The 17994-nt window shown below is 41.5% G+C and overlaps 1 protein-coding gene and 1 long non-coding RNA gene across 2 annotated transcripts in view; both read left to right on the top strand.

The window, feature by feature from the left end:
- Positions 1-17994, top strand: part of LOC135706600 (uncharacterized) — a 247376-nt gene that overhangs the window by 150484 nt on the left and 78898 nt on the right. The window lies entirely within an intron of this gene.
- LOC135706585 (cuticle protein 7-like) lies at positions 259-979 on the top strand. The gene is made up of 2 exons (XM_065228238.1): positions 259-270; positions 330-979. Exons 1-2 carry the CDS (start codon positions 259-261, stop codon positions 927-929), a joined length of 612 nt encoding a protein of 203 aa, XP_065084310.1. The 3' UTR covers positions 930-979.

Genomic DNA, 17994 nt, shown 5'->3' with positions numbered 1-17994 from the left:
TTTTGCGCAAACTTTTCCCCCGCTGCGACCATTCTTGAAGAGCCCATACGGAGAGTGTGGAAACTGGTCACACCTTTGGTGGTTGGTAATTTTATAGTAGAGGAAAAGCTTGCGTAGATGAATGACGACTTTTGGGTATATAAACTAAGATTCAATTATAGAAAAAGTGTAGTTCTGCGAGTACATTCATAGGAAAACGATACCAGCGGAAAAGTGAAATCAGTTCAATTCTAAAAGCACATTGATTGAGGGATAAAAATGGCATTCAAAGTATAGATTGGTTCTGGTTTAGATTCTGACGAATTTACTAATGTTTATTTTATCCGTAGATCATTCTTGTAGTATCTCTAGTTGCCGCTGTCCACGCTATGCCACAGCATGGATACGCATCTTCGCATCAAAGCATTCAACTGCATTCCCATGCTGCTCCTGTGCATCACGTGGCGACTTATCACGCTGCACCAGTCCATCACACTATTGTGAAGCAAGTTGAACATCATGCACCAGCCAACTACGAGTTCTCCTATTCTGTGCACGATGACCACACCGGGGATATCAAAAGTCAGCACGAGAGCCGTCATGGAGATGAAGTTCGTGGACAGTACACTCTCTTGGATGCCGACGGTCACCATCGCATTGTAGACTATCATGCCGACCACCACAATGGATTCAACGCCGTCGTCCGTCGTGAGCCAACCAACGTGAAAATTGCTCAGCCGGTCCACAAAGTTTTTGCTCAGCCAATCCACGTGGCTGCTGCACCGTACCATCATGCCGCTCCCGTATCCCATGCTAGTTTCTCGCACCACGTTGCTCCAATTACCCATATTTCGCATGTGGCTCCAGTAGCGCACTACGCTCCAGTTGCTGCCTATCATAGTCACGGTGGTCATCATGCTACCAGTCATATCACTCATCATCACTTCTAAGAAGCAAATTCTTCTCCATGTATGGGACCTGATTTTAGAATGTGTTAATTTTGCGAAATATAGTCAGCTTTACTAAGTATACCTTTAATTGATGATGTTTTACGTTTTATCAAAGAAATCTTAAATTTTACTATCAAGCGAGTATTGTTACCAGCAATTTAAACTCGAGGACTCCGACAACTATTGCGTAAACCTCTATGATGATTGGGGGCGGCCGGAACCGGATAGCCAGCGCTCTTATACAACAATCCCTCGAAGAGCGTGGTTTTTATATACGTTGTTCTCGACTGATTCCGTTTACACGGGGAAGCACCTAAATGGAGTCCAAGTATGGGATTTGGCTTAAATGTTTCCAACTGAAGCTACTATCTTGAGAATAATTCTTTAAGGGAAAACGTCACAGTATTGCCGCTCATGGCAAGTCCGTCCCATAACACGCAAAAAAAACGCATTTTAAGTTTGCTTCGTACCATTGCTTCTTATGTGATGAGACAACCCGTTTGGCTGTTTTCCAAACTTTTCCAGAAGAAAGTTGTTGAGTTCAGTATAATGCATGGGTGTGCAGTATAATATATGGATGATTAGCTAACACTTCATTGAAAAATTCAGATTTGACAAAACCGCGCGTGGGGTCGACTTGTGATGAGCGGCAGAGTAGTTCAGAATTTTCTCACTACGCGGAGCAAGCGGGCATATGAAGATCTAGTATAAGCTTTACCTCAAGAACCTGATCGCCTAGGAAGTTAATGTCTTTGCAAAATTCATACTTACATATCCTACACTAGGGGTTCTTTTGGATCGGGGATAACTTGTCGATAGAAATCGATTTTTTCCTTGATTTATTTTCCGTCGATCTTGTTTTCCGTGCTGAGCACCAATGCTACCGACGCCAGGGAGGCAGCTCCCATACCGAAGAACAACACGGCGAGTGAAGAAGCCTCCTCCTTTAGGCCGATTGCGCTCACTTGCTGCGCGGCAAAAGTGATGGAGAGAATGGTAAATCGTCGTCTTAAGCAGTTCCTGGAGTCAAACGGCCTCCTTGACGAACGGCAGCATGCGTTCTGGCAAGGACACGGCTCCTCCACTTACTTTGCAGCCCTCGGGAAAGTACTTAAGGAAGCCCAGGACAACGGTCACCATGCGCAGTTAGTCTCCCTTGATATTTCAAAGGCGTTTAACAGGACATGGACACCTGGTGTCATCAGGCAACTCATCGGTTGGGGACTGGAAGGTCACATCACACATTTTGTACGGAATTTCCTCCTTGATCGTACCTTCCAAGTGACTGTCGGGAACACTCGCTCGGATCCGTTCCCCGAGGAAACTGGAGTACCCCAGGGATCCGTCATAGCGGAAACGCTATTCCTGGTGGCAATGAACGGGGTATTCAGCCGATTGCCCAAGAACGTGCACGAAATCGTTTATGCCGACGACATATTCATCGTCGTAACGGGACGAACGACTAAGCGGACCAGGAACATAGCTCAAGCAGCAGTCTCCGCCGTCAGCAGGTGGGCGCTTTCGGCTGGTTTCCAGCTCTCCGCTCCGAAGAGTGTACGGTGCCATATCTGTCACTCGGACCATCTGATTCGAGGACCACCGATCACCATCCAAGATCATCCGATTCCGCTCAAGAAAACAGTGCGTGTTCTGGGGGTAGTACTGAATCGCACCCTAAGCTTCAACCAGCACTTCAGGATGGCGAAAGAAAACTGTCGTAGCCGCATCAACATAGTCAGGACAATCTCCCGCCCGCATCGCTCCAGCAACCGTGAGATCCGCCTTCATGTCGCTCGGACTGTTATCGACAGTCGACTTTTCTATGGCCTCGGAATAACCTGCTTAGCCACCCCTCCTAGACGTCAGGCGTTGGATTGTGTATACCATTATGGATGCCTGGCAGCAGGAATGGTTCCAGTCGTGGACCACTTTCCTGAGGAAGATCAAGGAAACCGTACGATCCTGGCTGGACAGCCAAAAGTACAAGGACCAACGGATCATCTCAAGACTCTGGACCGGCCATGCGAGGAATTCCTGTAATTACGGTGGGACACCTTTCCGCAAGGTCTGTTCAATTTGCAGCATCCCCGCCTCGGTGGAACACGTGCTGTATATCTGCCCGGAGTTCCAGAAGCTACGCGAACAACATGGACTCTCGGAGAACGTCAGTAATCTGCTTGGTTACGACCCCTCGACGTTGGCTGCGCTGATCGCCTTTCTGAAGGAAGCCCACTTGTATGATAAAAACCTAGCCCCCCGTCGGTGGCTGCACTGATCTTGTGTTCCTCACGGTTCTATTTTTTCTGCCGTCGGGGTTTCTCCGCCGGACCAGGCACTGTCTCATACGGTATAGCCCGTGCCTCTCCTGCCAGCGTTCAACAGTCGTTCCGGCCCTGTGTTTGGATCTGGTGAAGGGGTCTTCCACTACTTCCACTAACAGCAATTATGCACCTGATACGTCCATCGTTTCTATCCAGGCACTCATGTTCGTCTCTCTCTATATGGAGCATTCGTTCCAGCACCGGGATACACGCCTGCTAGCCTCATGGAAGCCCCTAATCCTCTCAGCATAGTCGAGTCCCTCCCGAGAAGGGGTCTTCCAAACCGTCATCGCAGGCAAGTACACACATGATTGGAATATTTCTCCTCCAGTAATGCCCATTGCTTCTAGTCACCACACTTCAAACGGGTTTCACTCGGATATTGACGCTATCGAAGCTGCTGAATCATCTCTCACAGTAGCTGCTGCACGTGATATCGTCTCTTCAAGCATGCCGCCGAGTCTTATTGCGCCTTCCGCAGCAAACCGTACCACCGATCGCATGTTTTCTGTGCAATATCAGAATGTCAGAGGTTTGCGCACAAAAATTGCTCAGCTCCGTCTGCATGGCTCCGTGCTGATATTGACAGCAGTGAAATTTCATCGGATTACGTTTTTTCCGCTGTGATCGCAATGAGTTAACCACAGCTGGGTGATATACCGCCATGTTATTGAAACCAACATCTGAAACGTCACAATTCAAGTGTGAACTGAAAAAATGGCGTGACTGAATTGTCTTATTTTTATCAAATGAAATTATTTTCCCTTTTATACCATATAAATGGTTGACTTCGTGGTAGAAAATCAGAAAATAATATATTATGAGTTCTAAGTTTATTTTTCACAAAATGTAAGCAAAAATATTCAGAATATCTAAAATATCAGTCACGCCTTTTTTGAAATTCTGGCTTGAATCTTCTATTTGCTTACAAAGTATGAGCTGTCAGTGGGACGAAAATGAACCACTTTTCTGTCAAACGTGAACCAGCTCCTGATTGGCCGATTTCATGTGCGTAAGATAGAGATGGAGATAGATAAAGATAGAGATAGAGATAGAAATAAAAGAGGAAGAAGCCAATTGTCACCTCTTCCTCTTAGAGCGATGTTAGCTCTTTTCAAGGCAAGGCAAACAAGATAGGGTTGCCACCTAGCTGGTTAACCAGTCCTCATTTGCGGGGTTGTGGTGTACTAATTGCGACCAAAAACTACCTGGAGTGTGAATCTATTTTGATAGCTAACTGTGACAATCTTGAGTAAATTGTAGTTTGCATAAAGTCGCAAGTTCATTCGCTTTATGTAGTGGCCATCTATCTTCCACCTAACTCATGCAAGGGCCGTTCAACAAGTGGCAGATCGTCAATTGGAGACTGACATAATCCTATCGATCGGTGACTTTAATATTCCTAATCTGCGGTGGAATCTTGACGAGGACATTAATGGTTTTATTCCTTCAAACGCCTTGACTGATACTGAGAGAAACTTTACAGAAGCTATGTTTGCCAATCGCTTGAGACAGATTAATAACATTGTCAACACGAACGAAAGACTCCTTGACCTGGCGTTTACCAGTATCCTGGAGTATCTTGACCTGATTGCCGCACCTGAATCGCTGTTACCTGTTGATAACCATCACACACCAGTCATCATACTACTTGACGAGAGTGTTGTACCATCCGTACTTGACGATCAGAACTATTTGACTATTCGGCATGCAACTTTGACTGGTTGAATTCTATTGTTATGATTATTGAGTGGAAACGATTATCAAGTCGATTTTGCGAAAGCTTTCGATACAGTACCGCACAACCTCATCATTAGCAAAATGAATCAAATAGGATTTCCAACCTGAATCACGGAATGGCTCAACTCGTACCTATCTGACCGAAATGCTTTCGTTGTGGTGAATTCCATACGCTCCAGGACCTTTGACACTTCATCTGGCGTACCACAAGGCAGTGTTCTCGGTCCTCTTATTTTTTATCATCTACGTGAATGACTTGTGTGAGCTTCTCTCATCGTCCAAACTGTTTAAAGCTGATTGCCTAAATACTATTCTGCTCGCTGGTTCGTAGTATCTAAAGGCCGGCGCACAATAGATACGTTTTCAGGTTTTTTGACAGTTAGCCCATGCATTGTGCGCCAGCTTTTAGAATAGGCTTCCCCAGCGTGGTCTCCATTTTACACTAAGCATTCGACTGCCAATGAATGTATGGGAAAAAATTGACCATCAAATTTCGCTAACAAACCATATACAAAATGTTTATTGCCTCGAAAAATGACCCTATGCAAAATTTGAGCTCAATCGGACATGATTTAGGGGTGGCGCAAACGCTTCAAAGTTTGACTTTTTTCACTCTCGATAATCTCCCAAGGGGGGAACTTGAAATTACGGAAACCAAAAAAAAATTTTTGATGCCAAATGTCTTACAAATGCATGAAACGTCGAGATTTGGTGTTATCTCGATTTTTTTTTTTTTCAAAAATCGACTTTCTGGGACTTAGAATTTTTTTCATGAGTTCTATATGGAATATAGAAGATTGATGAGTCGGCTTCTAAAACTGTTCACAATTGTCTCCAACCTGCTTATATATCGAATTAAACCACCATTTAGGATCTAATACGAAATAATTCACTAGGGTGGTCCAATTATTCTTCATTAGGGTGGTCCAAAAATCAAAATAGGTATGTAAAAACCATCACTTTTTACCAAACGCATGTATCTGAAAATATCATTATGTTGTGTTTTGGAATTTTTAAGAATCCAAACTTCAAAACATTTGATGATATTACTTTTTAGTATCTGAGACCACGTAAAATAGAAGCATAGACAGACATAAATCGTAGAATAATTCCGAAAATTGTACAGGACAACCGTTAGTGCTGTTTAGTTTACAGTACAATCTGACGAAAGTACAATGACTTTTTAACATATCCACCTAATACGGGACAACCCTTTATACGTGTTTCTTTTAAATTCCTAGTCTATAGAGGTGCCAAAAAAGTACCCGCATAAAGCATATTGTTTATCTGGCTTCCTTTTGGGTTATAATTAAAAAAAAACACACACTAACAGTGTTTTCCTACAGGCAAGCAACGGTCTCAAGAACTTATTTCTACGTAAACTTTTCTACCTTGGATTTTTCTACCTATGCTTTAGTATAAAAAAGGATGCAATCTGAAGATGTATGACCAATCAGTAGTGCGTTTGAAGAAGACAACAAGCAGAGAACTTATAGAGAATAGTACGACAGTTTGTTAAAAATGGTTGACATTTGGCTAGTTGGAGAATATCTGCCGTCGTTCGGCCATTCTGTTAACTTGCCGACGTATAGTGAAGTTTTTCGTAATTATATGTTTCATTCGCGTGCTGAAAAAAAAAGTTGTAAGCTTAGTGCCTTCCTAACAATAAAGGAATTAAAGGATGCTTGGAAGAAAAAAAAACTTAACACATTTGGTAAATGACATAAGCATAAAGAAAAAACTGTTGCTATTTTTCAATACCTGGAAAGCCTTATTAAAATGCAAACTTAGAATGGCTAAGAAAGACGTCGAAAAAAGGAACACATTTCATGGATCATTGCGGAGTTTGTTTGATATCGGGAAGAAGGCAAAACCCCGTGAAGAAAAGCAGGCGATGCAATATTTGCAAAAACAGCGGGAACAAGCTCATCTTGAAGAAGAAACTGAGGTTCTTCCTACCAATTAAACCATTTCGTGTAGCGATTTTGAGGAAGAAGGGTCAAGCCAAAGATTGGATCAAATTTTAGTGCAACCTCAATTGAAACATTATCACAAAACGATAGTCAAGCTGGGTCAGTGTGCTCGCCTAGTTAATCCGAAAGAGCTTCTCCAAAAACAGGTACGTTGTGATGTTTTACTAATGTTTTTTTTTTCTTTTAGATTATACACCTATTACCATCCATATTAATATATTTTGAGCGTTCTAGGTTCTCCAAAACAAGCTTTGACACGTAAATCGCAACTGATACGAGTTGTTACAGTTGAGGTAGCTGCTGCATTGGACCGCTGTAAAGTGAGTGATCGAAATGCTGTGTTTCTAATATCATCGATCGCTAAAGCTTTAGGGCATGATGTTTCATCATTATTGTTGAACAAGGAATCTGTCAGAATCGCCAGAGCCGGAATTCGCTTACAAATGCAACATGATTTAAAAGCGTCGTTTAAGCCAGATATAAATTTAACTGTACTTTGGGATTCTTAGCTGCTACCTAACATATTACCATCCAAAGCTCTACCAAAAACCGAGCGCTTGGCCATAGTTGTATCAGGCGAAGGCATTAGCAAATTATTGGCTGTTCCACCCATCGAAAACTCTACGGGGGCAAAACAAGCAGAAGCGGTATACAATGCAGTCGTCGAATGGAGGCTTGCGGACAGGTATGATCTTAAATCTTGTATGTTCACCTCAGAACTCTGACTATTTTATCGTTTGTTTTCAGGATTATGTTTACATCTTTTGATACTACTGCATCAAACACCGGTAGAAAAAAGGTGCGTGTCAGTACCTGGAAAAATTGTTTAAGAGGCAGCTTATAGGCCTCCTTTGTAGACACCACATACATGAACTGCTACTTGGCAAAGCTTTTAAAATTCTGAAATTTGAAACGTCAAAGTCTCCAAATGTTGAGATCTTTAAGGAATTCCAATCAAAATTGCACATTTTGGAAAAGACGTCATACCACTCAGGTATGGATGATGATTTTTTTAAAATAGCTATTTCGGAAATAGAAAGATTGGCGTTATGGGAGTTTTATGAAAAACAAATTAGAGAGCAACACCACCGTGGTGATTACCGAGAGGTTCTACAACTTGCCATTTTATATTTGGGTGGAAAAATCGATGAAAAATCACAAATAAGAGCTCCTGGTGCGTTCCACAATGCAAAGTGGATGGCCAAAATCATTTATTCTTTGAAAATGTTTATTCTTCGGCATGAATTTGCTTTACCAGATAAAACTAAAAATCAACTAGCTCGATTTTGTGTGTTCATTGTAAAAATTTATTTGAAAAGTTGGTTTCTTTCTCCGTGTGCTGCGATGGCACCCAACAACGATCTGAACCTGTTAAAAATATTGAAGGAATATGAAACTGTTGATGAAGACGTTGCGAAAGCAGTACATAAAGGAATTTTAACTCACTTGCAATATTTGGACAACAGCCTTATCGGACTATGTCTGTTCGACGAAAATGTAGACCTCCCGGTTAAGAAAAAGGTCATCGAAGCCTTACTTCTATCAGGTAAATGCTATAATTGATACATTTGCATTTAATTTTCTATTGATTTTTTTTACAGATACTCATAAAAACATTACAGCCAGATCCATTGTTGAATCCAACGATATTTCAACGATTGAACTACACTCGTTTCTACAAGGCAGCAGTGGTATTTAAAACTTATTCAAAGCTCTCCAAATTCCGAAGTCGTTGCTGAATGTCGATATGGAGCAGTGGAGTAGTTCCATAGAGTTTAAAAATGCCAAAAGACGGGTGCAATGTTTGGAAGTAGTTAATAATAATGTAGAGCGTGGTATAGCATTGATTAAGACACACAATTCAAAACTATCAACGGATGAAGATCAAAAGCAGTGCATTTTACAATTAGTTGAAGATCATCGAAAAAATTATAAGAGTACCAGGAAATCTGATTTGGTGTAGCTAATAAGGAAATATATGGCAAAGTATAAAACAAGTATTTTTTCATATTTCAGTCAAATGTTCCTCTTGTGTTAAACTCATGATTCCAAAAAAAAACCGATTAACGCAATTCAAGATATTTTTACAATTGATTTTAGGAATTTCTGATGAAAAGTTGTGGTTTTTCATATATTTTTGAATTTTTGGACCACTCTAATGAAGAATAATTGGACCACCCTAGTGAATTATTTCGTATTAGATCCTAAATGGTGGTTTAATTCGATATATAAGCAGGTTTGAGACAATTGTGAACAGTTTAAGAAGCCGACTCATTAATCTTCTATATTCTATATAGAACTCATGAAAAAAAATTTAAGTCCCAGAAAGTCGATTTTTGAAAAAAATTTTTTTTTTAATTTCCAAAATTTCATGTACCCTCCCCCCTTGGGAGATTTTTGAGAGTGAAAAATGTCAAACTTTGACGCGTTTGCGCCACCCCTAAATCATGTCCGATTGAGCTCAAATTTTGCATAGGGTCATTTTTCGAGGCAATAAACATTTTGTGTATGGTTTGTTAGCGAAATTATAAATTACCATTTTCGCTGGCAGTCTACTAAGCATACTCTCACGATTGAACGGATTCAGAAAAGTTTCATGAGGTTTGCTTTACGTCAGCTCACATGGAATGATCCAGTAATTCTTCCTAGCTATCCAAACCAAAGTATGCTAATTGATTTGGAATCTCTCTCAACAAGGCGTATCAAATTGCAACGACTGTTCATCTTAGACCTAATAACCGGCAATGTGGACTGTCCCAAACTCCAGGAACGGATTTCATGGAACATTCGTCCTCGCAGATTTCGTAACTCCCCGTTACAGTGTCAATTCCATTCCACAGAACTAACTGTGGATTTAATAACTGTTTTGATTCCTGTTTGCGTTCCTTTAATTATGTTTGTTACAATTCTACTATGTTCAAAAATGTGTTTAGAAATAGAATAAGAAGTTTAGATAAAACAAGTTTTAGTTTTAAGTAATCAGTCTGTACGACGTACACGGGAAAACATGAGTTCCCACTATAGTCTATAGTCTATAGTGTGCAATAAATAAATAAATAAATAAATAAATAAATAAATAAATAAATAAATAAATAAATAAATAAATAAATAAATAAATAAATAAATAAATAAATAAATAAATAAATAAATAAATAAATAAATAAATAAATAAATAAATAAATAAATAAATAAATAAATAAATAAATAAATAAATAAATAATTAAATAAATAAATAAAATAATCTAAAAACAACTCCTGAAAATTTATTTTAGATTTCTAGGAATGTTCTAGTTTTATTAAGATGTTTTTTAAGACTTACACCAGCAACTTCTCCTGGAAGTTAATTCCGGTTTTTCTCGACTTAGTTTCTTCTGACTGACATTGACCAATTCTAACGATTTTTTTTGACACTCCTTACGAGTTTCCCAAGAGATCCTGCCCCAGAAATGTCTGCTGACTTCTTCTGTAAGTTTCTCTAAACTTTTTCTGAAAGTTTCTTCCATCTTGGATGCTGAGAGTCTGTCAGCTTGCTCTGGAAGTTGCTTTCTTCAAAAAAAATTCTTACTGCCCTGGAATCTCTTTCTAACCACTCCAAAAAGTTTTCAACAGCATCTTTTAGAAATTTATTTAAATTTATTGATAGTTCTTCACAGAGTTAATTTTACAGGAATGTTATATTTAGAATTTTAACAGAAGGAATGCATGCTTTTTATGTCTGTGTTTAAATCGAAATAGCTTCCATAAAATTTGGTGAAATTAGTGGAAATTGGAAGATGTCATTGGTACCATAGAATCTCCATTTAAGAACCAAACTGGGGATTCATAAATCGAATCAGTGCGTAAAAAACTCGTAATTTTTTCAACTATGTTTTATTTATGTAATAATATTGTTCTATCCTGTGGCTAATGTTGCACGCTCTAATGTCTATTTACAATTGATAAGCTTTCCGTTTGTTAGCCTCTACTTCCATATGAGATTGCGGAATGGAGTCTCGTTTTTGTGTTGCGACTTAGTGATGGTGTACTCGGTTGGAGATGACCAGCGGGGTATCGTAGTAGTGAACCATGCGTGAGTTTGAAGTCGCATAAACCGGCAGTGGAGCAACAACGCGTGGAATGGCTACCGGAACAAATCGAGCCAGTACAGCCGTGGGGGGCTGATGGCGAACGATGGCATTGAAACCGTTGCGATCGTCCGCAGTATAGTCCACGATTCTTTCCGTCCCGTCCGATTCCATCATGCGGTACTGACCCCGAACATGATCACCGTGACGGGTTTCCTGCTGACTCTTGATGTCACCGGTTCTACTGTCGTGCACCGCATACCGGAAGGAGTAATTCGGATCGTTTGACCGTTGGTTCTGCTGCTGTTGGTGAACTCGTGGGGCGTTCTGGTTGTGGACGGGTGTGCTGGTTGAGCTTTGCTGCTCGCTGCCACTGCATGCGGCGACCATCACCAGCAAACTGAGAACAATTAACTGCATGAGGAAAGATAAATGGATTTTAATTAGGGCACCATACTATTTTGTTTTTAATATGATTGTGTACCTTCAGAGCCATTTTAATTGTGGAAAGATCTTACTGCTTATTCAAAACGATGCTGTCTGATGAGATAAGGGTCGGTTTTTTGTTTTTATATTCTTAATCTAGCTAGGGGCAACAATGGGAAAGTGCAGTATCATACATTGAAAGCATCATGGATTGGCATTAGGTGTTAAATTTCCCTTTGTTGAAAGTGAATGTTCGTCAATGTCGTTTGACGTAGCTTTTGTGCCATTCTCTTGCTGTTCTTGTAAATTGGAAAATAAAACCAAGAAATTGTTAAAACTTATACTATTTCAGATACATTACTACACGGCCGATGAGATTGATTCAAAATTGAGTGGTTTTTCACTCAAAATTGCAAAAGATGATGATGATGATGATGGTCCCACCTCTTACCCCTACAAAGGTTTGAGCTGGACAATTTATCTTTAAGATAATGAAATATGACATTTTAACCAGGTAACAAACAAAACTCCCTTTTCCCATCCAAAAAATTGTAAATCTCCACTAACCTCGAGACAACCGCGAGTACTCGGTCCAGTTCCTTTAACTTTAAATTTAAGACAGTAATAATGTATAACGCAAAGGATAACTCGGCTCTGTAAAGTTTATTCGATTGAGCCTGTACAAATAAAGTAATTATAAAAAAAAAAAAAAAAAAACAAACAAAACCGAACTGGTTTTAGTTACAGATATAAATTCCCTCTAAATTTATCTTTAAGATAATGAAATATGACATTTTAACCAGGTAACAAACAAAACCGAACTGGTTTTAGTTACAGATATAAATTCCCTCTAAAGTTTACAGTTGCTTCACAGCGATATAATTGTGGAAAAGCTCAGGCGTCCACCTCTTAGTTCGCCTTTTTGTCCACCTAAAATATTCATAAGTATTACAAGCAATAAAGAGTTAATGAACAAACAACAAAACATCCTATTACACTATAAACCCCGCAATCTGATGCTATCATAATTTTCAGCAATGTCAGGAATACTCACTAGCATCCAAAATTTGCCAGAAAACTTACTACTAACTCAAGGTATCTTTCAAATAAGCAGTTTTTTTTTATCAAATGTTTAATTCAGTCCTCTATATCCGAAATACGCGCGCAAGGCTCAAACTTTTGTAGACTACTTTTCTTTAAATTAATGTCCTATTAAATTAAATATCAAAAATCCATCATCACCATCGCGGTGAACAGAAATAGTTTTTGCAGTGCTACAATAATTATTTAAAAAGTCGTTATGACAGCTATCCATATAAAATAATCCGTTATATATAACTTTGTCAAGATACGTAATTTGTCAATTCATAAAAAAAATCACTGGATAACTGTTCAAAAGACAGTTTTAACGTGTGAAATGCAAAGTCTTTTAAATTCTGTAAGTGTAGTTGCACGTTTAATGTGTCTGGACATCGGATTGAAAACATTTATTCCTTTAATATATAATGAATTTTGTGAAGCACAGGTCAAGAAAATGTGGCGATCTTATTTCATCCGCGCTTCTAGTATTATATCATGATAATCACTTCCCTTTCAATTCTATCACACAAATATCGAGGCAGCAAACCGTTAACTACTTTAAAAATCTTCACCATAGTCAAATATGCAACTCTTTGCTTCACGGACAACCATTTTAAAGCGTCCAGCATCAAAGTTGAGGAAGTGCATCTATTGCATCGCAAAATCAAACGCATTATTTTACTCTGCAAGCGCTGTTATCTCGATATTTGTGTTGCATTGGCCAAACATAAAATGGAAGGGCGAAATTCTAGATGAGGAGAGATGATTGATTTGTTTAGCTGTATTCTACTGGCAATAGTTAAATCGTTTTTCAATCGACATAGAATTCCATACTTCTTGGCAATTTTCTTTATGACATTGTCAATGTGAGAGTTGAACTTAAGTTTGTCATCAATAATCACGCCAAGATATTTAATCTTCCGGACGCGATCAATAGTATCACCATCAATTACAACGGAGACGCTCTCATTTACTCGATTCCGCGAAATTACCATGAATTTAGTTTTACTTATATTCAATACACTTCAACCATCTATTTAGAGAAGGAAAATCTTCCTTCAAGTGTGAAACAGCATCCTCTAAATCCTTAGCTGCAATGAATAACACAGTATCATCTGCAAAAAGATTAAAGTCGGAATATCGTAAAACATGTCGCAAATAAATAAAAGGGGCCCTTATACACTTCCCTGACACTCCAAGGTTATTCCCCACGGGACTGGAAATTGATTCATTAATAGCAATCCTTTGTGTTCTGTCACACAAATAGCTTTCAAACCATTTATATGCAGTACTTGTAACTCCAAGCGCTTGATTGATCGTAACAATTAGGGCCTAGAAATTGTTTCAAAAGCGCGTTTTAGATCCAAAAAATTGGGATTCATAGCTATGGAAACTGGCAAACGATACCTTGTTTGTGGGAGAACTGAACCACAGTACACGGGGCACCTGCAGTGCCTTGGTTGGGTTGAATACCTCCATCTGTTCCTGGTGGGGCTCTGTCTCATGCAACATCGAACATGACCGTATCGGAGCCTATCAGCATCAACACCACCTGTACGCCAAATGCAAGCATCGATCCCAACGCCGTTGGGACATCCCTGCCCTGGGGTGGCGGAATGCCTCCGCCTGCCCCTGGTGGGGATCTGTTTCATTCTGGACCCAGCGAACCGTTCAATGCAGTCTTCACGACCGACGAAAAGCCCTCACCTCCCCTTGGTGGAATTCGATCCCAATCGACACGGTTTTCAACCACTGAACCGGAGCCAAGCAGGGTCACCTGCTCACAATCAGCTAATGACTCCGCTGACGGGATCAATCATCCGCAAATTTGCCTAAATGTACGTCCTTCCGTTGGATCACCCCTGCTTTTGATGGGTGGAATACTTCCGCCGGCAATGTTTCATACGACGTGCCCAGCCCACCGTAGTCGCCCAATTTTTGCAATGTGGACGATGGATGGTTCTCCCAGCAGCCGGTGCAATTCGTGGTTCATTCGCCTCCTCCACGTTCCGTCATCCATCTGCACTGAACCGTAGATGGTACGCAACACGTTCCGTTCGAAAACACCAAGGGCGCGTTGGTCCTCCACGAGCATAGTCCAGGTCTCGTGGCCGTAAAGGACCACCGGTCTAATCAGCGTCTTGTAGACAGTCAACTTCATGCGGCGGCGAATTTTATTCGACCGGAGCGTCCTCCGGAGTCCAAAGTAGGCACGATTCCCTGCCAAAATGCGTCTTTGAATTTCTCTGCTGGTATCATTTTCGGCGGTCACCAGTGAGCCCAAATACACGAACTCATCGACCACCTCGGTTTCGTCACCGTCAATCTGAACTCGGGGTGGGAGGCTAACATTGTCTTCCCTAGAACCTCTTCCTTTCATGTACTTTGTCTTTGATGCGTTGATGGCAAGTCCAATTCGCCTAGCTTCAGCCTTCAGTCTGATGTACGTTTCCGCCATCGTCTCAAAGTTCCATGCCATGATATCAATGTCATCGGCGAAGCCAAGAAGCTGGATGGACTTCTTGAAGATCGTGCCACTCGTGTCTATCCCAGCTCTTCTGATCACACCTAACGCGATGTTGAATAGCAGACACGAAAGTTCATCAACTTGCCGTAACCCTCTTCGAGATTCAAAGGGACTCGAGATTGTCCCCGATATTCGAACAACGCACATCACTCGATCCATCGTCGCCTTGACCAATCGCGTCAGTTTATTCGGAAATCCGTACTCGTGCAAAACCTGCCATAGCTGATCTCGATCGATTGTGTCGTATGCGGATTTGAAATCGATGAACAAATGATGTGTGGGCACGTTGTATTCGCGGCATTTCTGCAGAACTTACCGAATCGCGAAAATTTGGTCCGTGGTAGCGCGGGCACCCATGAATCCCGCCTGGTATTGCCCCACTCTCTTGCAAATGGTGACAGGCGGCGGCATAGAATTTGGGAGAGTACCTTGTAGGCGGCGCTCAGCAGTGTGATCGCGCGGTAGTTGCAGCAATCCAACTTGTCGCCCTTTTTGTAGATTGGGCATACGACACCTTCCATCCACTCCTCCGGTAATATCTCCTCCTCCCAAATCTTGGCAATTACCCAGTGCAGCGCTCTTACCAGTGCTTCACCACCGTATTTTAATAGCTCACTTTGTTGTTCTTCAGCCGACCGATCTCCTCCTCAACTTCTTGAAGATCAGAGGTCGGTAGTCTGTCGTCTTCTGCGCGTGCTCCAATGTCTGTTGCCGTGCCACCTTCGTTTTCTGCTGCTTCACCGTTGAGGTGCTCGTCATAGTACTGCTTCCACCTCTCAATCACCTCACACTTGTTCGTGAGAAGGTTACCGTCTAAGTCCTTGCACATATCGGCTTGCGGCACGTAGCCTTTGCGCAAACTATTTAGCTTCTCGTAGAACTTCCGTGTGTCGTTTACGCGGTACAGATTTTCCATCGTCTCACGATCTCGGTCTTCCTGCTGACGCTTCTTCCTTCGGAAAACCGAGATTTGTCTGTTCCGCGCTTGTCTGTATCGCTCCACATTCAATCTCGTGCGGTGTTGCAGCATTCTCGCCTGTTCTGCATTCTTCTCCTCTACTTACAGTTTGCATTCCTCGTCAAACCAGTCATTTCTTCGGTCCGGGATTGCAGTACCTAGTGCCGCTGCAGCAGTACTACCTATGGTGGAACGGATATCCCTCCAGCCATCTTCAAGAGAAGCTGCGCCAAGCTGCTCTTCCGTGGGTAGTGCAAATTCCAGCTGCTGCGCGTAGTCCTGGGCAACTCCGGCGTCCCGTAGTTGCTCAATGTTGGGTCGCGGCGTTCGACTTCGACGTGTGTTATGCACCGTCGAGAGTTTTGAGCGCATGCATACTGCAACTAGGTAGTGGTCCGAATCTATGTTCGCACTGCGGTACGTGCGGACGTTGATAATGTCGGAGAAGAATTTCCCATCGATTAGAACGTGATCGATTTGGTTTTCTGTGTGTTGGTCAGGTTATCTCCAGGTGGCTTTGTGGATATCCTTGCGGGGGAAACAGGTGCTTCGAACTACCATTCATCGAGAGGCTGCAAAGTTCATGCATCGTTAGCCGTTGTCGTTCGATACGGCATGCAGGCTGTTACCCAGCACTACAAAGCCGGTTCCCAGCTCGTTGGTGGTGCCACAGCTCTGGTAGAAAGTAGCCGCTCGATGCCCGCTTTTGCATACCTTTTGTCCCGTCCAGCAAAGTTCCTGCAGTGCTACGACTTCTAAGTTGCGTGGTTGAAGTTCGTCATAGATTAACCTATCGCGGCCCGGGAAGCCTAGCGATTTGCAGTTCCATCTTCCGAGTTTCCAATTGTAGTCCTTATTTCGTCGCGTAGGTCTGTGCCGATTGTTCCGATCCGTATTTCTTTCTTCAGTATTTGCAACTTTGTTTTTTTCAGGACGGCTTGTTGGGCCTGCCCCAACCCCCTGTCTCGCCGGGGGATCATCGTGCACAGCTCTGTTTAGAGTCCCACGCTGGCACTAGGACGGTGATCAGCCGCTCCTAACATGGAGAACAGACGCCGTTTTGAACCGCACCTCCATGATGAACAGACGCTCAGGTTTGGTGAAGCATTTCCTCTATCACCGTACTATGGTTGCCGTGCCAGTGTTCGCGTCGCACCTCTTCACTTTGCTATTACCAGACTGGCAACATTTCCCAGGCTATGCCACCCAGCTGTGTCCATGTTTCAGCTGGTAGTCTTTTGTTATCATATGACTCGAGGAGGCGTGAAGTAGGAACTTGTGAGGACCAGGGCTAGGTATTCCGCTCCTTCCAGGTTGTCAACTCACCATTTTGTAGCCCATCCCAAAAAGCAATACACAATTGTTTAAACATTCGCTCATGAAAATATTCTGGATGATGATGCCAACTGTCATAAAAATATTTACTCTTCAGGTCACCAGTACAAATCATCTGCCCGACTAACTAGTTTTCTTGAAAATTGCATCAGATTTTGATTTGCCTAAGTTGTCCTGAACTAGCTCTGTTCCGGATGCAGAATAAAATTCCAGGAAGCTGTTTAAAATCAGCCTTCATAGAGAATGATTTCAATTTAACGAATGCGCGTGCGGAATTTTAAAATGCTGTTTCTGTTGTTTGGTGGCCATCCTAAAAACTGAATGCAAAATTTTAAAACCATAAATGGAAAGAGATTTCGTAGACACATGCCTTCGAAAATCAACAATTGTTATTTTTTAGAGTGCACTAAACAGAAATGCACTATACTGTTCATAAAAGCATTCAGTCCCATCTGAAAAAAAAACAGCAAGCCGAAAAAAACACTGTTAAACAACCTAGCTTTGGATTTTTTCCACGATATTTTCTGAACAAAACATGTCATTTTTAGTGCACAATGTGAAACACAGGTAGCTTATAATCGGTTCTAATGGATAAATCATTTCTAACAGTTATGGTTTTATGGGTAGTATATTTGAGTAGA

This window comes from Ochlerotatus camptorhynchus, unplaced genomic scaffold (assembly GCF_037179485.1).
Source record: "Ochlerotatus camptorhynchus isolate MF236.1 unplaced genomic scaffold, CSIRO-AGI_Acam_v1.1 ptg000284l, whole genome shotgun sequence".
NCBI lineage: Eukaryota > Metazoa > Arthropoda > Insecta > Diptera > Culicidae > Ochlerotatus > Ochlerotatus camptorhynchus.
This window is presented reverse-complemented; position numbering and strand designations above follow the sequence as displayed.